Source organism: Platichthys flesus, chromosome 9 (genome assembly GCF_949316205.1).
Source record: "Platichthys flesus chromosome 9, fPlaFle2.1, whole genome shotgun sequence".
Taxonomy (NCBI): Eukaryota; Metazoa; Chordata; class Actinopteri; order Pleuronectiformes; family Pleuronectidae; genus Platichthys; species Platichthys flesus.
In genome coordinates, this window is record NC_084953.1 from 10,428,543 (window position 1) to 10,453,405 (window position 24,863).

Here is a 24,863-nt window from a genome sequence, read left to right on the forward strand (position 1 = left end):
CCTCTTGTTATACACACACTTTTAGCGTCTTTTCCCACAATACCTTGGTGCACTACGTCACACACTACAAACTTTCCTTAAAGGGGCAGGCCCTACCTGCAACACAACAGCTCTCGGTCTCATATGCAGATGGCAAGAGAAAGCAGAAAGGGATTTTTACACACTGTCTGATAAAGATTCCGACAGTAAAGGCAAGGAGTAATGATGAATAAGGTTTTCTTTAACAAGTTCAGTCTTTCATTCTCACTTTCCACCTTAAAACTATGACATGAACTGAACTATGAACTAGTTCATGAGAGGTGTGAACGTGCACAACACTGTTGAAAAGCCAAATGAGGCTCTGAGAGAATGTGATGCACCTTTCTGATATTTTATTGTCTTAAAGTGATTAAAGTAAACAGCAGATTCATTGATATTGAAAATGATAATGTAAAGTAACGACAACTTATCTGGAATATTACGAACACTGACGCTCGTGAACAGTCTAGCCAGTCTTTTATTGTCAACATCATCATAAAACAAAGGCAAATGAACACAAATAATAATCTTTATAATAATTAACATTTTTAATCATAATTATAGACATTTTCATCTGTAGTGCACTTAAATCCTCCACACTCTTCCTACGTGTTAAAGGCAATCCAAGGTCAAACAATTTGCTGAGCTTTTTTCCCCCCCATTGGAGTCATTTGGTCGCTTTGTTCAGGAGTGATTAGGTGAAGAGCTCGGAGTTTCCTTTGAAAGAGCAGCCTGGTTGAAACACAGAGAGCTGTGGGAGCTCTGTATCTGTGTGATGCTCTGTGTCTGTGAGCTGAGGGACATGAACGTCACACTTATTGCTTTAAGCAGCGTCTTGTGAGAGACAGTCTGTCCACACAGAGCAGAGCCTGTAGAGGATGGGGTGTTGGAACGTAGCGTGTTTAAAGGTTTTATACAAAATTGTACTTGGGACAAAACATCCAGGGCAACAAAACAAAAAATTTAAAATGTTTGATTTAATCAGTTGGTTGAAAACTTAATTTCTTATAACTTCATTTCTGTCTTGAAAAGAACATATTATTAATTCTTCACACAAAAAAACAACAACCGTTAGATCATCCTGTGAAAAGACATCAGGCTGCTGGTTGTTTGAACTCACTACAGAGACGATGAAGAGATGAAGCCCTGGAAGCAAAATCAGTCACAAGCCATTTTCTGTTTTTAACTCTGGACGAGTTTCAGAGCAGAAACTCTTTTAAAGAGCAACAGACAATAACACATGACTGGATCAGTGGTTCCCAACCAAGGCATCAGGATCCAAAAGGCTCCTCAGAGAAATCTGAAGGGTTAAGTGATTTGGGTTTCTGAAAATCCTTATAAAAGATTTTAACATACAGACAGGGGAGAGGTGTCAATGTTCTCATTTAAGTCGGTGCAAAAAAGCACATGTTGCTTTAAGGGGTGTTGAGCCAAAGAAAGTTGGGAACCACGACCAGAGATCGATCCATGTCTCCCCAACAACAGACAGGACGTCAGTGCAAAACGCTGGACTCTATTAATCCAAAGCTGTTCGAAAATAACAGGCAAGTGCTGATTCGGCTGGTGCACATCATTTGTTCATGGTTGCATGTACAGCAGGTAGACGTGTGTGTACATACATACACTCTCTCACACACACACACTCTCTCTCTCTCTCTCTCTCAAACACTCTCACACACACACACACACACACTCTCATATTCACACAGCTCTTTCTAGGAACCTCACAGGCTCACAAAGCAGCACTAAAGCGGAGCATTTGCAGTTTAAAAATATTTTGCCACACTGACTCTGAGACCTCTACCTGAAGTGCAGTGCTTCTATCAATCCAGCAGCTCTGCCAGACTTGAGTTCCTTGGTCCGAGAGGCACGTAATCGCGGCTAAAACAGCTTAAAACAAAACACTAAGGATTAATTCATTTTAAAAATAAAAACAAACAATTCAGTATAAAGGGCAGGATAGCTTCAATACAGTGTACTGGAAATCAGTCAAATCATAAAATAGATCTAAACTTTGAATTAGTTGCTATTTCCTCCTCTTTTCAAATAAACTCTGTCCTTTTAATTCACAGAACCAAACTTTAGCTAAGCCAGTAGCCAGTAAAAATCCCCCGAGTCAAAGCAGTTGCCAGAAGCTGCAGTTGTAGGAAAGATAAATATCAAACCTGGGCACAATACTCTGAACAAATACCTGTTTTCTGATCTATTTAAATGTGAAAAAAACATATTGATTTTACCACAGGAGACATGACTCTCAGGCCCTTTTCACACATTGGACATTCAAATGATTTTTTTTTTTTCACAACTACTTTCCTGAACTGTACACACGAGGGCAGCGCTGCTCCAAAAGGGAAAAGATGTGTTTTCAGCCCTGTCTGTTTGTTGGTTGTCTGTTTGTTTGTAAACAAGGTCGACAGACACCAGAGGACGGATTACCATGAAACGTGGAATGAGGAAGGATGTGGTATGGGTCTGGGAGGAGCCCAACAAATTTTGATGCAGATTGTGCATTGTGATCGTGCATTGTGAGGTAAAGCGTTTGTCGGTTTGCCAGATAAGGGGGGTCTTCAACAGTTCTGCAAATTGCTCAAGAAATTATGCTTCAGAAATCTGTAGAATGCTAATATCTAGGAACATGTGCAATTTGGGGCAGATCCAGGGAATGATCCAGACCTGGAAGTATTTTTAGGTGGAATTACGCAAAAAATCCAGAACTGATTGTCCTGAAATGATGTGCAAAGTCGGAACATCGCCCAATGTGTTGTAGCAGATGTGAATAAATGGGCGGATCAAGATTTCTTTTCGATTTGAGATGGCGAGATAGAGTTTAGTCTTTAAGCCTCTCTGTGTGCCTTTCTAACTAAGCATTGTTTCTCTCAGGTTGACCAAAGCTTAATCAGAAAAATGCCATGCCATGGAAGGAATTATTATGTTTCATAACATGACCGCAGCCTTTGTGTGAAAAGGGCGTGGAGAAATAATTTATCTGAGAATCAACAGTGGCCACGTTCCTTTTTCAGCTCATGTGAAACAACTGATGACTTGAAGTGGTAAAGCCTGCTGAGATCAAAACAGCTGTGGCAGCGAGTATCGTTGCCCAGGTCTGAGAGGACTGGAAGGGAAAGAGATGTGGTCAGTGACTACAATCAAGGTCGTGTTGTGCTCTTCTTCTTCTTCTTCTTCTTCTTCTTCTTCTAGCTCCTCTGAGTTCACTCTGTTACCGGCACTAGGTCCCTCCTCCCTCGTCTTCTTGTTCCTCCATGTTTTTCCGTGCCATCCTCTCTCTCCGCTCCGCCAGCCGCAGACATCGAGGGCATTCTTTACCCGCCCGGAAGCAGTTCCGATGGTAACACGCACGACACTCTGGAAAGAGGAGGAACATCACAGAGACAAAAGTTAGTGACGGAGCGGTACAAAGGAGTTGCGGCACAAATGTGTCACCTTATCAAAGGAAGATCTTCACAAAGAGCAGCTCTCGTGTTGCTAAAACAAACAATGCGGCTGTGTTCACATAAGTCATGCCAGTTAAACCAGTTTGACGACACAGCAGCCAATCACGATGAGACCTGAGGGAGGAGAGGGGAGGTGAGGAGTATAAAAGGCAGAGGAGTGAGAAGCAGCGAGACAGAAGGGAGGCGGAAGCAGGTCGATCGGAAAGCTGACATATTAGGACACACACACACACAAACACACACACTCCACACTAAACATGTTCAGACACCTTTATTGCGTTTCTCCAAAAACTCTCAAATGATGTGCTTCGAGACAAACTTATTTCCTGCATGATTTTGTTACCGTTTCCAAAACTAATGAAAATAATGAAGAGTGGATGAAATGACAAGCCATTCAAATTAAAAAATAGTGTTTATTTCAGGTTCACATGAGAATGGAACTTAAATAATATCAGGAAGATCTAGAGTCAACTAAAAAGCATAAATTACACATTCAAAATGACACATGGCACATCGCATTATTAGGAATATTCCTTCGAAAAAAATCTAAATGAAAACAAAATAATAAACAAATCAGACGAGGCAGCAAAACAACTGTAATAATGTTTCCTCTGCGGTCAAGTCTACATTAAATATAAAACTACTTTTGAATGAACCAGTCAGAGTAATCAGCTCAAGTGTTCAGTTAGACTAAAAACAAGTGCAACAGGCTAGTGTCACAAAAGTCCAAACTGAAATTTATGACCGAAGCAAACTGAAATGTAAACGTCTAAAGGGGAACACACCCCTTTGGTATTATTTTCCATCCCTAGCAAGATAAATCATCTTGATATTAAGCTGCAATCCATCTCTGACCGACAGGAAGTGAACAAGACCAAAGCAGCACAGAGCTCAGAGCCGAAGACGTGAAAAGTAAACCAGCAATTCATCACCAGCACTTAAAGAATCAAGACCGAGAGATATCCATCACCAAATAGCTGCCAAAACACATCATCCCTCCACCTTTGCAAAGACACGAGACACCAACACAAACAGGGCCGGGAACACAGCAACAAACAGGAGCAGTGTGAGAAGAAACAAAACAGAGTGAGAAAACAGGTCAAACCAACAGTCAGACAAAGAGTGGGAAAAGAAGAGAGATTGAGTGAGAGTGAAATAAAGATGTAGGATTGCACAATTAATCTGAACTAATGTGAGACAGGCTGCAGTTCCTCTCTTTTTTACCACTGTCATTATCAGAGCCTGTATATTAAGATGGACTTGTGAATGGTCGGGACCTTGAAGCCACGACTCAATCCCCTGATCGCTACTTTATGAATCCTGGCTCAAAATGTCTTTATATATAGTCAATAGTCATTTAGTCAATCAGCTGCTATGATATGTGAGTGGTATCAACGATTGCTGATTGATTACTACATTTTCCAATATATGGTAAACATTGCTGTCAGGATGATGGTGGTAATGATTTTGAAATTGTGAAGCTAAGACGGTATCAAAAATGTACAGGCGATGAAAACTACTAAAAACATGTAAACAAGATGAAGGCGTTAGTATAGAAAACCTCTGTAAACCTTAAATAACTAAGGATGTTTGCTTTATACATTCAGACGAGGAGAAATTATCAGTATCTGGGAACTTACAAGATGCTGTTCCCTGAAATATTACCTCTTCATCTACTCTATGTGTAGATCTAATTCTTTGTAGCCTCTGTTTTTAATTTGTCTTACTCTTGTCCTCCGCCTCTCTCAGTACATTCATCTGTGTCGTTTAGCTCTGCGCTCTCTCCTCCCTCCATCTTGCTCTCCTCTTCTGCTCCCTCCCTCATCTTCCTGCCTCTGCTTACTCTCCTGGCTTTACGAGTTTTGCGACCTCTCCATGTCGTCTTGGTGATGGTTGCCTGTTTCTGGTCTTCTTCTGTTTCTACCGCTCTTTTTTCATCACTTCCCTCACTTTTATCCTTCTCTCTGATTTTCCCTCCGAAGAAAACAGCTGACAGCTGATGGGGCTTTAGCAGTTTCATAATTGTAAATTTCTCCCGTTTTCCAGTACCTGCTCCTTCTATTTCCCCTTTGTCTTGCTTTTCATTATCCTCATCAGTCTCCCTCTTGCTTTTCTCCTTCTCCTCGGTTCCTGCTAGTTTCACAGGCTCTTCCACTTTAATTACTGTTTTCTCTTCACACTCCGTTTCTCTTTTGGAAAAAACCTTGGGTAGACTGAAAAGCCCCGATAGCTTCCAATGTCCTTTTGTCTCTTGACCAACTTCATTCAGACTCTCTACGCTGCTGCATGTCTCACTCTCACTATCTCCTTTTGAGATTCTCTTCTTTAATCTGTCCAGTTGAAGAACTTTCAATAAGTTGACGCTTTCCCTTCTTACATGCCCATCTCTCCCTTCCTGAGCATTTACTTTCTCTTTGCTGTACAACTCCTCTTGTTTATTTCCTATCTCCTCTCCCTCTTCCTCCGTTTCTGACGTCCCTCCTGTCATCTCCTGCTCTTCTTCGTCTCCTTTGACCCTAGAGAAAACATTAACTAGCTTTACTCTCTCCTGCTTCTCTTCAACCACTTCACTGGTCTTTTCCCTCTTCTCCCCCCTATGCACATCTGTGTCTAAACCCTCCTCCCCTCCCTCGCCCTCTCTCCGATCTCGAGAAAGGGCCTTTGCCAGCCTACGGGGGTTGGAGAACTTCCAGTCTCTCCAGGTAAGAGGAATGAGGGGGGTTCGGGGGTTGGGGGCTCTCAAGCCGCCCAGGCCTGCCGCCAGCAGAGAGGGCTCACCTTCGCAGCGCTGGCACTTGTTCAGCTGAAAGGGGAAGATGATGTCTTTGTCGTTGCCGCAGAACTCGCACACAAAACCCTTCGCCTGGCAAAGCTGCGGGGGAAGGACGGACAGAACCATAAAACAAGTATCTGGTTGTTTACTGACTCCATAACAAATATGTTACTGATCTATCAGTTTGAATCACTGTGACAAATCACCATGGTACAATAAAAATGCAATAAAAGATGCAGATGATCATCTTACCACACAACCATCTACGTGCACGGTACCAAGCTTTATCAGCTCTTTCATCCGGGGGGCCAGTTCTCCGTTGCGCACGGCACTGAGGTCATTGAGGGAGAAGAGGTGAAGGTCCTCAGTCAGGTGACCTGGCAGGCTGTCGAAGTGTTCCAGCACCCTAAGGGGAAGGACACACACACACACACACACACAAAGACACCCTGAGTTTAAGATGCCTGTCTGAACGAGGAGCATAGTTTTGTGTGATTTCAAAATGATTGTGAAACTCAGAAACATGCAGCAACAAATGATCTTATACCCTTTAGCAAAGCGACAGGTCTTGAAGAAATTTTTCATGTGAAACAGCTGCACCCTCAAAACCTAAATGAAACAAAAGATTACTTTGACACACAATCCAGTAAAGAACAACACACAGTCATGAACTGCTGACAGACATGCACTGAACTCCAAACAATCTCCTGAAATTATCCGGAGGGGCTGTATGTGAGAACAGGAATGCGCAAGTCAGTTGCCATGGACATTCTCCTACTAGCCCTCCAGTAAAGCTCTTAGTGATGAGTAATGCCCATGTTAGCCCATGTGTGATTACAACAAATATCAATAACAAATTCTTAGCTCTAAGGTGTTAGATATCCTGTGTTAGCTGATGGAGATGGCCAAACACTACATTTCTCTTCTCACCATTTGCATGTCCTTTAAGTAAAAGCTACAAATAACCCTTAATTAATCCATGAATCTTAAACCAACACTGTTGTGATGGTTAGAATTCCTACAACATTTAATTAGTTCGCACCAACTCATATTCGAGGCACTCTTCAAAAGAAATAGATTACATAGTGATAGTAGATTACAGCTTTGGAAGGTTTGCTCTATCATTTAATTAAATAATAGGTAAGGTACTGTGTGGTTTAGAAAGTTTAGCACCACTGCCGACCACTGAGCTGCAACTCTAAGGCATTAGTCTTTTTTTAGCCTCCTTTCAATGGGAGCTGTTGGTGACATGAATGGTTCTATTCATTCTGATTTCACACCCTGATTACTGGACTATTTCCAGCTTCAGAAACTGTCACAAGTTTGTAATTTTACAATTAGGACACTTCATGCTCTGTAAACCGGGTAATGATCTGTGTCCAAAGTTTATATTGATCCATTTATCAGATGTTTGAAAACGTGAAATGACGAAATAATTTAAACTTGTTGTTGTTGTTGGACAATAGAAAAAAATAAACAAACGTAGGCAAAATTTACAACCATCTGGTTAATGGCAAATTTTCCATCCCGCTGTGGAACTCACCCGTACAGCCTCCAGAGTTTTAACCTTCTTGTAGAGGCCGCTGTTGATGTCATTAGGGTTGAACAGTGGGTCTCCAGCAATCTTGCTCAGAAGGTCACGGGCAAAGTTGCTGACGTAGTACTTGCTGAAGTCCCACTTCCTCAGCACTCGACCGGGAACCACCGCCTGGGCGTTCTCATGGCAGCACTGACAGAAGTAACGGCCGAGGTACTCACAGTAACGCAGTCGCTTTATATAGTCTGAGGAGGAGAGAGGCAGCACAAACACAAGCAGGGAAGAAGTGAGTGTTTTAATGGACACCGCAAATTTCTTTACAGAAGTTAAACATTTTAAGCCAGCTGATTCAGCTGGAAAGAGACTTGCTCTAAGTCTTACAGTTGCACTGTCTACTTGTAAAATGTAAGTAACACCAAAAATTGGAATTGCAAATGTTAAAATAAATTCAGTTTTAATGAAACCGTGTTCAATGTGTATGTTAGAACTTAAATTCAGGAATGAGAACATTCTTTCCCGTTTGGTCGGACAGAAGAATTTGTGGATTGCTGGTCAAACCTGGGTCGATGCGGGTGCCACAGCCAGCGCAGCGGTAGTTTTGCTTAGCCACAACTATCTTCTTCCTGAAAGGGAAACACATTGTAGTAACATATTAAGAGCGAGCACAATCCATATTTCAGAGTTATAAAGGCTTCACAGTCGCTGTGTTTCTCTACAGTTATTGTGAGAGGTGTTACATAATGAGATGAAACCTGCAGTCTCATTATGAAGTTCTGAACAAGAAAAGTGAAGCCTCAGTCTTTTAAAATCCTGGAGGATCACCGAGAAATGTTTTCTGTAATCTGCAGTTTAGAAGCAGAATAATCATTTTGATTAGTTAATCAGAGCTCTATTATTTGTGTCATGGCACAGCTGACGCAACAGCATGTGAAGGGTAGACTTAAACAGATAGGAACATCAAAAGAAAAACCAACAAAAAGGGACAATATTAGCAAAGGAAGGTAACACTGGATGTGGACTCACTTGGGGGCGGGGTGGATGTTGAAGATGATCTGCGGTCGCGGCGGTGCCCACTCGAGGTTGCCTCGGACACGGATCCTCAGCTTGTAGATGTCTGCGTGTTCACCGTCGTCAGGTGAGATCGGGAGAGAGTCAGGGATGGGCAGCAGCTGGGTGACAGCAAAAACAGAGTTGTGTCAGTTCACCGGTCAATTGTGTTTTGAACCGTCCTACAGAATTCTCTAAGTTGTATGGGTCATTGTAAAATTTGTGTCATATAGTGAAAATATAGTACATAAGCAAAATGTTGTACCTTCTGTGGAGCGTCGTGTTCTGGGACCAGCCAGTCCAGCTCCGAGGCAGCAGGAAGCTGCATGCCCTCAAACTGCCTGAGCAAACCCATGGCTACTGACTCAGCAGAGTTAGACTGAAGGAAGGATGGAGAGCTGAAAACACACAGAGAGGAGATTCTCTTAGATTAGAAAAAAATCTTCTTGTTTAGTTTTTTCACTCATTTAATAAACATTTTTTTTTAATTATCAATATAATAGGCAATAAGTGTCTGCATAACTTACATGGACTCTGAACTGAGGAAAGATCTACTGCTTACACTGCGCTTTATGTCTGCATCTAAAAGACAAAACAACAGTTGAGTAATAGATTTGAGCAGCAAGAAGCAGAAACTAGTAGAAATGCTTTTAAGCCAATAGCCACATAGACTACAAGATTTTCAATAGTTATAGTTAAATGCAAATGTTATGATTGAGTATCTAGAGAGAAAAAGAGAAGAATGGTTGATTCTGTCTGGAGAAAAATGTACAAGCAGTTGGCTGGTGGATGGTGTCCAACTCTCACCACTCCTCAAATGGCATCATTTGTTAAAGCTAAGCAGCATTAATTCAAAAAGAAGAAATGACTCACAGGGAAATAATAAGGGAAAGACAAGTTTCCCTTTAAAAATACTTTGTGTGAATTTCCCTGACAAAACAAAAAAATCACCTCTGATTATATTCAAACATGAATTTAAATGCAGTGTATTTTATCAGGTAGCAAGCAGGAAAGAGATGTTCTGGTAGAACAGAGATAAGACAACAGGTGAAAGTAAATAGATTAAGCTGTAGAGGTTTGGCAGAGCAGGAGACTTCCTGCATGGATTGACATTTACTGACACTGGTTAGATTCTGAGCAAAGAGCTGGACAAGGCAGTGTGTCAGCAGCAACCAAATTGTCGAAGCATAGAGACGAATCAGTTTGGCCTGTGGAGTGAGTGAAGTTAAACCATTTTCTGATTTCTCATTTGTTCTGATGATTTAGGAAGATTGTCAGCTGTAGAGTGAAGCTGTTGTAGAAGACAAAAGCTCAAAAAGCACATGTGAGCAGACAGAACGTGTTGATTCACTTTCAGCCATTTAGTGTCCAGAGAAATGAGGTGCAATTGCAGCACAAGCAGGCTCTTTAGGAGGAATAGTTTACCACTGGCATAATACAGATCAATGAATATACATATATAATTGTAAAATCAGATTGATGTAAATTCGATTAAGATTCATCATTAAAATCAATATTTAACCTACTGCTGCTTCTACTGAATAAATTGAGAAATCCAGTACCAGTATGTGTCTGCCCAAATACCTTCACATCAATTAAGAAAGTTATAATTTCATATAGTGAGGACAAAATAACATCAGGCATGCAATTTTAGATCTTGTTAAATAGTTTTTGATTACTGGATTTAAATGTTGTAACTTTGATTAAAAAAAGTTAAAATAATCTGGGTATTAATTAAGGAGTTCCATGTTAAATTCAGCCTGATATCAACAGAAAGGTGTATCACTTAAAGCAACAAAACAATATATTTTTGACTAATCACAACATTTTCTCAGACTGATCTCAATGTTAGGTTTCCTGATGTATAGAACCCTGGTGTGACTCACACTTAAAAAGGAATAACAAGGTGGAAGATGTGTATGTGACAGCAATCACACCTCATTCTCACTGGGACCACTTTGGACATGATTAATAATTGTATTCATGGATGGATGGATGGATGAACACCCGAGTTATAGTCAGCACAAAATGAAACTTGTTAACTCACTCGTCTCCTCATGAGCCTCCCTGAACTCTTACATGCACCAAACTACCAAAATCCTGGAGCTCTGAGCAACAAGCACAGACAAAAACAGACAAGCTCACAATCCAGCTGAGGTCAGGAAACAGTTGGCTCAGCTCCAACCTGAAAACTGTCAGCATTCTCCACCCTGCTGTCTCTTGTACTGTTTGCACTTTATCACTTAAATCACTACGTTTACACTTTTAGAGACCCTTATGCTGCTGTACTTAAAAAAATTCTGTATGTTTACTTAGTATTAGGAAATGTCTTGTGTCTTCTGTTGTGCCTGTGCACTTTTATGTCTCACTGTGGGAGAGTGGGAAACGTTGTATCGATTCCTTGTATGTTCTGAACATGTTAAGAAATTGACAATAAAGCTACTTTAACTTTTTAACCTTTTAACCTTTTTATGGCATACTGTAGAGCTTGATCATCGAAGAATTAGTTTTCATCTAAACAAAAACGGCCATCATACTGATCATCATCAGCAATAGGTAAATCAAATCCAAATTGGTTATTGTGAAAAATGTGAGTCCTGCTTCAGCTGGAGTCATACCTAAGACAGGATTGGAATTGTTTTCACCGAAAGATCTTGTGCAAACACAAACTGTATTGGCAGAAATCTAATATGAAAGCTGAAATTATCAGTTTGGAGAGGAGCCATCAGCTTCCTGTCAGAGCAGCACTGCCTCAGTAAACAATGTGTGTGCATCTGTGGCGCCTCGCCCACACGTCCAGCCTGCAGATACCTGAGAAGAGGGAGGCGAGTGACAGGGAGAGGCCATTCTGAGACACCGCCAGCAGGGACTGACCCTCACAGCCATCTGAGAGACAGAAACTAACACTCAGCACAACCATCACCACAAGCACACAAACATTTCACCACTCCACAGAGACGTGTGTCAGCGTCCCAGGCAAACATGCTACAGCTTAGTACACTGCGCCCATACTACACTTAAGGAAGTGATACAGCTCCAAGATACAACACAGGTGTCTTTGCACAAACTGCAATACTGAGAGGTGCAGACACAATAAAACATTAACACTTACAGATATAAAAGTCAAGTACATTATACATGCACAAAGGAAATCCCACAACCCATGTTAGTCGTATCAAATGTTAAGATATTTCTCTATGTTAGTGTCTCAGAAACTTTCATCTGTTTCCTCAACGCAGAGGAAATGTTGGGAAAATGACAGCGTAGAATATAGTAGACGATTTCCAACACAAACAACACCCTTCAAACCTATTTGAACCATAATAATCCTAGATATGCCATCTTTCTAACTGTAATGTCTGGATAAATAGCAACACTAAAAAGATAATTTTACAGAACTAACACTGCAGACTATCATTCTGTGACCTTTTAAATCAGACTACACTGTTTACAGTCCATGTTAAAACATGACATGCTCAGAGGGCGATATGAAGGCTGCGAGATGATGAGGTTATGAATTATGAATGGAACACAAACATACTCATTCACACAAAAAGAAAATGATTTCCTTAAAGGCATCATGTGCATTTTAAAATTGAATACTTTTTCCAGATAGATATTTTTCTATTGCCATTTTGCTTGCAGGGCTATACAAGAAACCCTGAATTCCATTTGAAAAAGGAATGGCTAATCAGGAACCTCATTACAAACTCATTTGTTATGTGTTCTGTTCTTCACGTTATCTCATTCCCTCTCTCTACCTCTTAGTTCGCACTCCTCCACCTCCTCAGCTGAGCCTGAGTCCGACAGGCCCTGGTAGGAGTCCTGAGAGCTCCTCCTGGAGCCTCCACTGTCAGTGGAGTGAATATCTGCAGGAGAGGAAGATAGAATAATAAGTACAAAAATAAAGAATCAGACACATGAGAGTGTCAGATGGCTCAATATAAAATTAAAATGTATACTATGATGCCAGTGGGGCTCATTTGTTGAGTCAGGGGAAATATTTGAGACTGAGACATACAAATCCCATTGAATACATCTTGTTGAGTGAAGGAGCCAAATTCACCAAACCAAACCTGCCAAGATTTTGTGTATATTTGCAATTGATTTGCAAAAATATGAAGTATGTTTCATATCTAATCTAAACCTGAATATCTAAAAAATATATAAACCCAGACCATGAGTTTTGTTAAGGAAACTTCATGCACCTGTAGAGATGACTATGTGTTTTATCTGATTGCATCCCAGTCCTTTCTTACTGTGTTGGGAGGTTGTGGAGGGCGGCAAGCGGCTGTGGCGGATCTGTTGCCTGCGCAGGCGGATCTTCTGCTTGAGATGCTGAATCTCACAGTCACTGTCTCCCTCTTCCTCGCCCTCCTCTTCCCTACGCCGCAGGTTGCACTTCATCAACTCGATTGCTGCAATAAGTGACTCGGAAATGCTGAAATGGGCGTTTTCCTGAAGAGAAAGACAGAGAAAATTCGATATCAGCTCAAGGAGAAGACTGACTTCATTGTTTTAACCGTCTTTTCTCTAAATTAGCCACATGAATTGTAGAATTGTAGTATTGAATTTTTCCAAATAATTATAATTCTTCATTCACCAATTTCCATAAAAATGTATATAACAGAGTTTAAATAATTAGAACTAACTGCAGTTGTAATTAGTTATGAGCAATGTGTTTAAATGGACCACACTCTGACCTTTTCAAGGTCAGCACAGCTGCCAAAGTCCTGCTCTGACAGGTAGCTGATGAGGCTCTGGCCCTCTGACGGTTTCCTGAACATCCCATCTGGCACACTGCTGTACTGGGACCCATCTGAAGCACCAAAACGTACACACGAAGCACCATTACATTTTGTATGCAAGTGATTCATGTTGGAATTTTAGGGTAATCTGTTTTAGCTTTCAAAATAAATGTTTGGCTTTTTGCACTTTAACAAACAGTGAGATACTATTGCACCAAGTCTAACTAAATAGTATGGCCAATAAAATATTTATACTCACAGACACACTTAACAACCTTTCTATGAACTTACTGCTCAGGGTCCAGAGAGTCAAGTTAACAGACTAGCTGACACACTTACAGGAACAACAAACAGATTAAGTTTGCAGTGGATTTTCTAACATCTTACTTAAACTTTTAAGAATCCCTGATTAAGACTAAATTGTATATAGTTAAACATTACATATGTATATGTTTAGGACCATAGTTTATGTTCTTATGCAAACAAATAACAGAAAACTCACAAGACTCCATGTAAAGGGAACTTGGATTGCTGGAATCACTGGACTGAGGAGAGAAGGGGCTGTAGTCCTTCATGCAGTCGTCACCGGGTGATTCTATGACACAAACCGTCCATGTTAACGGCCTGTTATCAAAATTCAAGAGTCGCTAAACTACATAATGAATTCTTACAAATGTATGGGAATGCAAAACATCATTCATACACAAACTCGGATTTGATACATCATTGTTTTTGTATGAAAATAGGATCTGTGGAAACGGTTCATTTCATTGCATGCAGAAACAAATAATGAATATGACTGTTGATTAGTGTTGCTCCTTTTCAGTATAATGGGTGTCAATCAGTATAATCTAATCATAATAACATAGTTAACTGTACTATACTTAATTATGGTAATATCCTAAAGAAAAGGTATCAAATATACTTTTCACATTATTTTTCACAATGCCAGAAATAAATCCAGATGTGGACACACAACATCCAAATAACTTAACGCACCATGATACTTTCAATGAAAGACTTAGACTTCATGAAAATTTGTTTGTTAACACAAACAATAAAGTGATCATTTATGACTTTGTCAAGTCACTCAACGTGAATAAAAAACAGACTTAACAAAACAATGAAAGGTGAACCTCAATGACTAAAGCACATACTATGAAGGTAAAGGTGAAACTGAAAATGAGAAGGGTGGATAGACTTCATCACCATGCAGAGAAAAATAAAAGAGAAGGGTGGGGATAGGGGTCGAATGATGGAGTACAGTTAACTGCACTGCCGACCTTCAACCGGATCCTCTATTATTATGGTGATTGTTCGGGGGGCCCCTCCTTTTGCACAAACAGTAGAAAAAGACACCAGAGAGAGAGAGATAGAGCAGAGGGAGAAAAAGTTACCTCAAGCCAAGAGAGAGAAACAGCGAGCAAAGAGTGGAGACGTTAATACAGAAATATTTAAACAATCAGGGAGGAAGTGTACATCTTCTGAGATAGAATGTGGCCCGACCACATGTTACTGAGAAACAAATAAACATAAAGACTATCCAGGATTAACTAGATCTATGTTTCTGTTTCATTTCAAAAAGACAGTGTGCAAAAAAGGAAGTGTTAAGGAGAGGTTTTTTTATCAACTTCAAAAAGATGGCGGCTCATTCTTTATTAGTTAAACCCTTCCTTAAAAAGATTTAAGTTTTTTAAATATGAATAATCATACTAAGATTTCTGATTAACTTTCTCTTTAATACAACATATCTTACATACTAGCTGTTAGAGGTTACCCTGACCTGCGACCAATGAGGTCCCTCCGAGTTAACTTACCATTCCTGAGTTTCTGATTGATCCCCGTGTCTGAGAACGAGCGGGTGTGTCCTCGGGACCCGCGGCCCGACCCCCTCTGGACCTCAGAGAAAGACGAGCGCCGAGGTGGGGGCGGGGCCTGGGATCTTCGCTCCATGGAATGCCCCAGGGTCACACCCTCCTCGCTACTGTGGGTGGAGCTTTGGGAGTCACGGCGACTGCGTTGCCCAAGGTTACCGATAGCCAGGTACTCTGGCCCGTCGTCATAGTCACCATCACCAGAGTCCCCAGCTTCAGGATGGGGATGGGTGGGCCTCGTGGACTCCGTTAGGGTGATACAAGGGACCAAGACGGAGCCGGGGGGGGATGTTATGCCTCGCTCGCTCTCCCCTGGCCCGGACACACACACCCAGGGAGGTCCGACGATGCTGGCAGTCGAGGTAGTGTCTGCAACACAACGTAAAGATGAGGTGAGGCGGGTTGAGAATGATGTTTTGATAGAAACAAAATTTAAGATTACAGGTAATGAGCTGAATGCAAAATCATTGTGCCAAACTAGGTTATCAGCATTGTAATTTAATATTCTTATTTTCTAAATATATTTCCATTTTTCCTCAGCTAAATTGGATTTTCTATTGGGATCTGTGAATAAAAGTGATGTAAATAATGTATTTAATGCAAAAAAAAGTAACAATGATCCTAAAACATGCTTGGAGGATCCAGTGGAACTTGTTTTTTATCCATTTTAGTGAGCTAGTTCAGGACAGAGAGTTTTGGGGTCTTTATCAACACATACTTCAGTAACTGACGTGGCCCAGAGACAATCAGGCCTCTGTAATGAAGTCAGTCAGTCAGTCCATTCTCAAACTGTGGTGCAGTCATAGTGCCATCCCCTGATCCCATTTCCTCTCTCCCTGCATATACTGATGGCAGAAAAATGACAACTTTCCCTTCGTATGTTTCACTCAATCAAAAAACTCCAAATCCTTAATTTAAACAAAGTAAAACCCTTTCACTGCCAACAAAGCCATAACAATTAAGCTTTAGAATTGAATCATGACCCAAAGTGCAGGCTCTATGTGAATATCATTTATCTCAGTTATTGCTCCTTCTCCAGGTGAGAAATAGAAAGACACATTTCACCGATTCAGACATTCACATAGCAAGTTCTAATGCTTTATGTGATGCCTGTTACCTCACCTCCCATCACCATAATTTAAATGAAAAATTCCCAGAAAACATTTCATGAAAAATCCTGTAATTCATTGAACATAGTTAACAGACATAAATAAATAAAAAAAAAACAGGAAAGAGCACCTATTAGCTGTTTGCATAGGTTGGTTGGGCTTTAAAAAGATGAGTGGTACAACAAATAAACAGATCAAAAACTCAACATGCTTTCCTCACTTGTGCTGTTGCTGTTTTGGGGCCGTACTCCCGTAGACGGTCCAGATATGTGGCTAGTGGAGACTGCTTCGCGCAATGAGCAGTTGGAGGTGGTAAGTCTGCGGTTTAGTGTTTCTCCTCTGGGCACTGCGTCACGGTTTCTCCAGGGCCCACCGGCCCCTGGCAACACACACAGGCTCTGGCTCTTCAACAGACCCAGACATTGTGGGCTCTTCAGAGGGGACAGCTGGAGGGTGAAAATGAAGGGTATTAATAAATATAAAAAACATGTGGCAGTTCTTCTTCACCACCACCAGGGATTGTAAAATCCCATTATGAACCTCAAGCAATTACGTAATTTCACAAGACGCACCCCAACTGTGTCTACTTGGGCCAGCAGTTTGGGATTGTTCTGTTCCACAGCTTCCAGACACTGAAACATGGCTGTCACGTGAGGCTCGCTCAGCAGAAACGCATAATCTGAAAAGATAAGAGAGATACAATAATAGAAAACAAAGGAAGAGGGACGTAGACAGAGAGGGTTTACAAAAAAATTGTAGATGGAAAGAACAAGGAAATTGAAAGAGTAATTGATTGAAAGTGTAATTGAAAAAAAGTTTGTATAGAAGTACAAGGTCAGACAAAAAGGGGGAACGGAGAGTGATTTGAGACATTTCTTACTTCAGCTTACACTACCCAACAACGTCTCTTATATTAAACAGGAACAACTCACCATTATAGTATTTACGTGCATGTCCCAGATGCCTGAGCAGAGGTCGGAGCTGAGCTGACAGCATGTGAACCTGTAAGCTGTGAAGCAGCCAGCGCTCGGCCTTGTAGCTTTCACCAGCGCTCTGCATCCTGCTGCTCAGCACCGGCTCCAGCTTACTGAACTGAGGACGGAGAGCGGGGGAAGAAGAGAGAAAGAAAGAAAGAAATGTAAAGGCAGGTTTGTGATGGGAACAGTAGACGGGGAAAGAAGCTAAAATGAGTGAAAGGATTTCCATTTGAGTAAAAACAAGAATTCTAATAAACAGCATCATCTAACCTTCTAATGTTTGTTTTTGTTTGTTGTAAATAGAACAGCACAGAAGCCCGCATCATGGGATCTTCTTCACTGGAGTTTCTGTGGTTGACTTTTAAGTTGATGGCACAACAAACCAAAATCGTCTTCTGTTTACTCTAAACATGATGTTTATAAGCAGCCCAATAAGGTCTAGCAGTTTGTATGCTATACTCTCACAGAACGCAGTTTAATATATTTCTCTTTGTCATGTCTTTCATGTCTATTTACTATAGAGATGTATTGAAATTAATTTAACTTATTACTTTGCACAGTAATATTCTTGTAATGTAATTAGGTACATTTTAGGTAACCTACAGTAAATGTATGGATGCATAAGCCAATAAGGAAATAACTTAATTGCTTAAATTGACTCTTGCCCATTATGAAACAACAGATTTTCTAGCTGTGGCTGGCGGGAGCAGGATATCAACTTTTTATAGATGTGTTACTTCTTCCGATTACTTGCAATCACTTTATTGCCTCTGTGAACCAAAGGAACTGAATTGACATTCTTTTAATATTAGTAGATACTCAGGTTACAACAGGCCTGATCTGGTGTGGTGCATGTCAGTTGAAACACAACAGTCAAATGAGAATTGACAGAAACATAACAGCACAACACTAAGAGAGTGCAGGCAAAATAGAAAGAACAAATCATCTCATGGTGATTGTATCATGTCCCTGCTGGACAGAGACAGCGGATGGAAAGAAGATTATTAGATCCCTTTGCTGTTACACAAAAATATTTACACTCAACAGACGGGGCTGGCGTTAAAGGGGGACCGTTCTCCACAACACAACACACAACACTTACTTACAAGGAAAGTAAAACTAGTTTATCAGTTAAATGAGAATTAGTTTACTGCCAGGGTGAGACACACAAACCAAACTACTATTACCTTTTCTCCTAAAATGTACAGACTAAATTAGAGCGAGTACAAATTTGAGTGTTTTTCAGTAAACGTAGAACGTGACATTTTTAACCCGTTAAAAGATTTGGATAACAAACATTAACTGCTTTAAGTCAACATTAAAAGTTTGGTCAGTGACTTACTTTCACTTAAGCTGTGACATCAGTGCTTCTACTTTACTAAAAATACATTTCTCAACCCTCATCGCCAAGATCAACTTCTTATATGTAAAGTCCTGATGTCTGATATGACTGTTGAAACCTGTCTTTAAATGCCCAAAGCTTCTGTTGAGTACGTTCATGACCAGGAATCTCAAGAACAAAAAACCTTACACTGTTAAAATAAAATCAGCAGGCATCACAATCTGAATTCAAAAAGAACTCTAGTTTTGCAGTGTTTAAGCAGGTGATCAGAGATATGTGTGCAAACTTATTCCTTAGTATTTACGTGCCACCCTGCATGAGGCTGTCGGTGACCATACCTGTTCAACATGTGAGGCGAGGTGAGGGCTGATGTTGCGGACACACCACACAAACGGCCAGTAGTCTCTCTGCTTGTAGTAAACCTGCAACACAAAACCAGGTGTTCACATGATCCTGACTTAGAAAAGCAGCTTCAATAATCCCAATGAGTTATAATGGAGAGGGAGATCGTCACATGTTTCAGTACCGTTCCCCTACATTTTATAAGGTCCAATGATAATTATATCCCTCTAAAAAACAGTTACACACATTCCTACCAATGAGTGGGAAAGTAAGAAACTTTCCAAATTAAAAAACAGGTAAAGCTTCAGTTCCTTGTAATATAATTTCAGTTTTAAAAACATCTATCTATAGGCTGTGTGTGACATTTCTCTTGTATTGTCCTACAGTTTACACCAAAGCCCAGTGTAATGGGACAGGTGTAAGATAAGTAATCTGGAAACATTGAGCTGATCAACACTGTATTGTGTTGTCTGGAGGGGCTGAATTGTTCCAAATGGGGTTGTGGGATACAGCTAGAACCAATACCCTCCATGTTCCATGTTCAATCACAAAACATGTCGAGACAACATTGTCCAGTGACCATCCAAATTCACAGGTTAAAGTTTCACAAATGCTAACTTTGACCTGCAAGTCTGCCAAAGCAAAGCAGGGTTCACTGCTGACGCTGATGAGTAATCTACAAAACAAACAATTACAAAAGAGAGAGTGGCATCAGTCAGATCGGCTGACCTGCTCATTCTTCAAGCCGTGACTGAGGATGTTGTTCATGTCCTTCTGGAGCCGCTGCAGGCCGCCATAGCGGGACCACACATTGGGGTTGTTAGTGGACACAAGACCCTCTACTGTGGTCTTCAGGGAGGACAGCAGCTTCCAGTGCTCCCTCCTGGTAGAACAGCAGGAAGAAGAAAGGAAGGAAGTTTAGGAATGAGGAAGGAGGTAAAGAAGCGCTGGTGTCAGCAGCGTTGTGGCCTGAATCATTATTCACATGAACAGAACCCCCTTTCAGAAAATAAAAAAAATACCAGCAATTGAGTTGTGAAATCCAAACTCTGCACTCATTGACTAACAGGCTATTCTACACTTCAATAAATGTGTTAACAGGGTTGCCACATCCTTTCCTGCATTGGCACACACATTACCATAACTAGAAGTGTGAAGTCCGGCACTAAAGTTAAACCTTATCTTAATACAGATACTAAATCTGATGATCAAAGAGTGTCGGATACAAAACTTAAAAGATCTCATCCCCTCACAGACAATCAATCACTGGCTCATATCCAGGAGTTCCTCTTTTTTCACCTGTAGTCAGCAAACAAACTGAAAGCTTTTCAAAGTGAGTCACTTAACAGCAGCAATGGGACAGAAAATGTCAGATGAGGATAAAGAGACTCTAGGGCACATCATTTAACTTGCAATCAGTTGCCTTTATATTTTTCATGTGCTTAAATGTACAAACTAATTCACATAACTGGAGGATGGTGTAAATAATCCCTCTAGTTGCAGAAATGATGAATGAAACTATTTAATTCAGGACACAACCTACACATGGTTGAATATGATATTTTATTTTTCTGAAAGTCTAAAAAGATGAAGACAGTGCATATATAGAATATATTATCTGTGGGAAAAATAAAGTTTTGAATCCTCCTGAATGGCACATTTATGAACACCGGTCTATCTATAAAGCATCAGTGCTGAGCAGCAGCATCACGAGGTCAGCTGCCAGGCCTAATCCCATCACATCATTTAGCATGCGACAGGGAGGCTGAATGTTAGAGATCATTCTCCACATATTGTAGGTTGTGTGTTGGGGGGGGGTATCAGTGCCTTGCTCATCTAGTGGTAGAATACAACTAAGTACTTCCTGAAGTACTGTTCTTAAATACAGATAAGAGGCAACTACTATTCTTCATTAAAAGCTTGTTTAGAATTCTAATTCATCATATGTCAGAATCACATTGATATTGTATTTTCTGACAGTATCATGAATTCAGAACTACATCAGTACTTTTAGTTAAGAACATCAGTATTTCCCAACTTCCCTCATCCTCCCTGTACCTTAAATGTAGGTAGGTATTACGACAGTAAATAGTATACACAGTGTGTACTGTATATGCAAATGCACACAATATGTTCCTTGTTCAGAGTGAACTTCATCATCTGTAGCTCTTGTTACAGCTCATCAGGTTTAAACATGGAGGACCTGTGCAGTATTTACTCAAGTCAACTCCTACAGAACATAGAAAGTAAACACTAATGTTTTATAATGTCAACATATTATGAAACATGCACTTTTAATTGTCTCGTTGCATTATTGGAACTTTAATTACAGCTGCTCTGGCTAATGTGAAAGACATGTTTATTTAGATTTTACTGGATTTGACAGGTAGCTAGTTAGCGGTTAGCCCAACCTAGCTAGAGGGCTAGTTAACAGTTAACTTAGAGCCAGTCAGTGGCAGTCAGTAACAATGTCAGCACCAACTATGACTAAACCTCCACGACAAAGACGCGAGTCAAACAATTCAAGGTTCGGGTTTGAACGATTGAAGCCTTAATGCTAAAGCTGCTGCCTTCAAGCTGTCAAACATACCATGTCAGGTTAGCTTAGCCTAGCATTGCTGCTAGCTTCCTAACTCCACCACCACTGTTGCTAGAGATTTGTAACGTGGCTCAATTAAAGCGTGTTGCTGCTTCAAGAGTCGCCGCGGGCCATGTTGGATTAACTAGTGAGAGGAACCGTTTGTAATTGTGTTGTAACTTATACAACCACGGTCCCTATTAGCTGTTAGCTGTTAGCCGCTAGTTGTTAGCTGGTAGCTGTTAGCTGTAAGCTGTTGGCTGTTAGCAGTTAGCTGTTAGCTGTTAGTTGCTAGGTGTCAGCTGTCAGCTCACCTGCGCTCCTCCGCCTCTTCCTCCGCCGCGATCTCCATGTCCTCCTGGCGGAGCAGCGCTCCGTACAAGGCCGCCAGCTTCCCCGATATCTCCTCCTGCCAAGTGTGAAACAACGGAGTTCGGTCGCAGGGGCAGGGCTGCTTGAGAGAATCAGCCGCTCCGCCCGTCCTCCGCCGCCATGTCTGCCTGCCCCGCCCGCTCCTCTGCGCCGTGAATCAAAACAGTGCAGGCCGCATGACCTGCTCTCACCATCAGCGGTGGGGGTCGTCCTCCGCTCTGCCCACTTTATGACTTCCAGGCTTTAACTGTGAAATAAAGCCACAGTAATAAAGTCCTCTGCTGTTTGCTTCTCTGTGACTGATGTGTTTATTCATCTCAAACATGTGATTAGTGCAATGAACTGTTAAAACCTGAGGAATCAAAAACCAAAACACAGTTATTTTAGTCAGTGCTTCCACCTGCTGTTACAACCTGGTATGGTGACTGTGACTATGAACGCTGATTGATCTCTGGTGCTGGAGTAAAAGTATCAGTACATCTGACAAAATACTCTTACAAGTAAAAGTGTTGGATGAACTATCACACTTAGGTAAAAGTACCATTACAGTAAAAATACTTTGTTACAAGTGAAAGTCCTAAATTATTGGATTTTTATTTATTAGGATAATTTATTTTACCGTTTTCAAATGTGACAAAAACCGTTTAACTTATTCCTACTAAAATATCAGAAAACAAGGTAAGAGAAAAATAATAATACCTACAAACTCCTAGACGTCCAAACATGTCCCTTTGCCCAACAGTCTCCTTAAATTGAAATCAAGATGCTCAAAATTTCACACTTATAGAGGGAAGTCTCTTAAATTAGCCAGATTCTTTCCATACCCATGAATTATTCCCAGTTATTGTACATCTATTTTTGTAAATACACGTTTTATCCTATTCTATATATTCATTTCATTATTATTGTCCTTCTGACTTTTAACAATTGCATGTTTGCTCATATGGAGCTCACCTGCCAAACCTCTTCACGGGATTGCACATGTATATACGGTTTAACAAAACATCTCAAAAGTCTTGAAAATATTGAATCATTTCATCTCTTTGTGCTTTGAAGAGTTATTCCATATAAACTATGAGAGACAGGAGACTTTGGTGAAAGTGCTAACAACTCATACCCATTTGAAACATGACAAGCAGCTTTATGACTCTGTTGTATATAACTATGTTAAAACTCAATCTGAATAGTAAACGTTGAAATAAATAGCTGAGTGAAAGGTACAAAATTCTACATATTTTCTTAATATAATGAACAAGAAGTAAAAAGTAGCACAAAATGGAGAACACCCAAGTACAGTCGTACATCCTGCTCAGAAGACAGCGATTTTGTTTTTTTATGAGCCTTCATGTCACTGTCACATCACACCCACAAGATGGCGCCACAGTGTTGATCTTTGTGTTGACTCCATGAGCACAAGGCAGTCTGGATCAGTTCTTGGTGGCGGTTGTGAGTCAGTCCACAGCCAGTGTCCTCCTCAGTCCCAAGCAGGCGTGGCTGTGGAGGACTGAATGGTGAGTAATTGTCTTTGCATAATAGGTGCAAACACATTCAAGCACAATGTGGCGAGTCCCTGCACACAACAGGCCTCCACTGGGATTACACAACACTTCCTTCCCCCTGTGCTGTGAGACACTTGACACTTGAGATCCGTTGGCGCTGTGGTGGTGACGATGTGACAAGTAGATTGCACAATATATCACAATCTAAGAGAACGAGGGAATCTGATCTTATTGTCATACTCTTCTTTGGTGATATGGAGGAAATACAGAGGCCTGTGGGAACACATCAATATGAATCTCATAATACCAGTGATGAAGGAAGTGATTATATCCTTTTACTTACAAGTGAAATCAGCAACATCACATTGTAAAAGTGATTATGCTGAATCACCCCCTTCATACTGCTATTATTTTATATGATATTTGGATTAATGTTTTGCTATGTATAGACTTTTTAAACATCTTATTGATTTTGGTCTATTGCACATGTATTCGTCATAAAGATAAAGGTTGTAAAATGTGTAATAACTTATCACACAAATTGCTATACAGTTTTAAAGTGGTTAATACACTTGTATCCTGGAATGTATATAGTTTATAGTATTGTATTTTTACTTTGCTTTATTTAAATCGAATTATTGCGCTAGCTGCTTAACTAACTCACTTTTCATTGTGCTTACATATGACACAAAGAAACTTGAATACTTCCTAAATTGAGTTTTTTAGCAATTAAACATCTACCGAATATAATTGTCTTGTTTTCATTATTTTTCATGTTATATATATAATCAAAGATTTGGAGTGTCATACTTACAATATACCTCGAAATGTGGTGGAGTAGAAATATAAGGTATAATTAAGTGGGGAAAAAATGTCTTTCCATCATTGCATGATTCACTCGATCACCTGTTCTGCTGAGAGTGTTTCACAATGTGTCCTGACTCCTGTCACGTATGATAAGGAGTCAGGGCACGTCGCCACAAGCTGATGATCAAGATGTGAGAAGAAGAAGAGTTCAGCTCCTGTCCATCATCCGTGGATTTGCATGTAGTGGAACTGTACACAGTGACGTAGGGACACACCCCGTCCATACCACAGCTGTGCACAGTTCATGGTGACTCAGAGCTGTAACCTGCCGCAGCACGAACACACATGATGAATGGAAAGTAGGTGATTTATAGGATTAGTCACAGTG

At 40.6% G+C, this 24,863-nt stretch overlaps 1 protein-coding gene across 2 annotated transcripts; it reads right to left on the reverse strand.

The window, feature by feature from the left end:
• Window positions 1-478: 478 nt before the first annotated feature.
• rubcn (rubicon autophagy regulator) lies at window positions 479-22,414 on the reverse strand. Of its 2 annotated transcripts, XM_062394840.1 has the most exons (21): window positions 22,112-22,414; window positions 19,949-20,102; window positions 19,216-19,299; window positions 17,491-17,650; window positions 17,131-17,237; window positions 16,779-17,004; window positions 15,393-15,818; window positions 14,078-14,170; window positions 13,531-13,646; window positions 13,087-13,285; window positions 12,589-12,696; window positions 11,639-11,713; window positions 9,355-9,409; window positions 9,093-9,225; window positions 8,804-8,949; window positions 8,339-8,403; window positions 7,787-8,025; window positions 6,791-6,852; window positions 6,496-6,649; window positions 6,249-6,342; window positions 479-3,381 (listed from the first exon to the last, which is right to left on the reverse strand). In XM_062394840.1, the coding sequence occupies exons 1-21, from the start codon at window positions 22,147-22,149 to the stop codon at window positions 3,245-3,247; spliced, it is 2,871 nt and encodes a 956-aa protein (XP_062250824.1). In that variant the 5' UTR covers window positions 22,150-22,414; the 3' UTR covers window positions 479-3,244. The 2 variants fall into 2 exon arrangements, with proteins under 2 accessions (XP_062250824.1, XP_062250825.1); XM_062394841.1 differs by lacking the exon at window positions 11,639-11,713 and having other exon boundaries at window positions 22,112-22,412.
• Window positions 22,415-24,863: the final 2,449 nt, after the last annotated feature.

Excerpts from the sequence above, each read along its gene's own strand:
- rubcn (XM_062394840.1), bottom strand. The coding sequence starts at position 22,149 with ATGGAGATCGCGGCGGAGGAAGAGGCGGAGGAGCGCAG. Across the intron at positions 20,103-22,111 it reads GAAGAGGCGGAGGAGCGCAG|GAGGGAGCACTGGAAGCTGC; the intron begins GTGAGCTGACAG and ends CTGTTCTACCAG. Across the intron at positions 17,651-19,215 it reads TCGCCTCACATGTTGAACAG|TTCAGTAAGCTGGAGCCGGT; the intron begins GTATGGTCACCG and ends CTCCGTCCTCAG.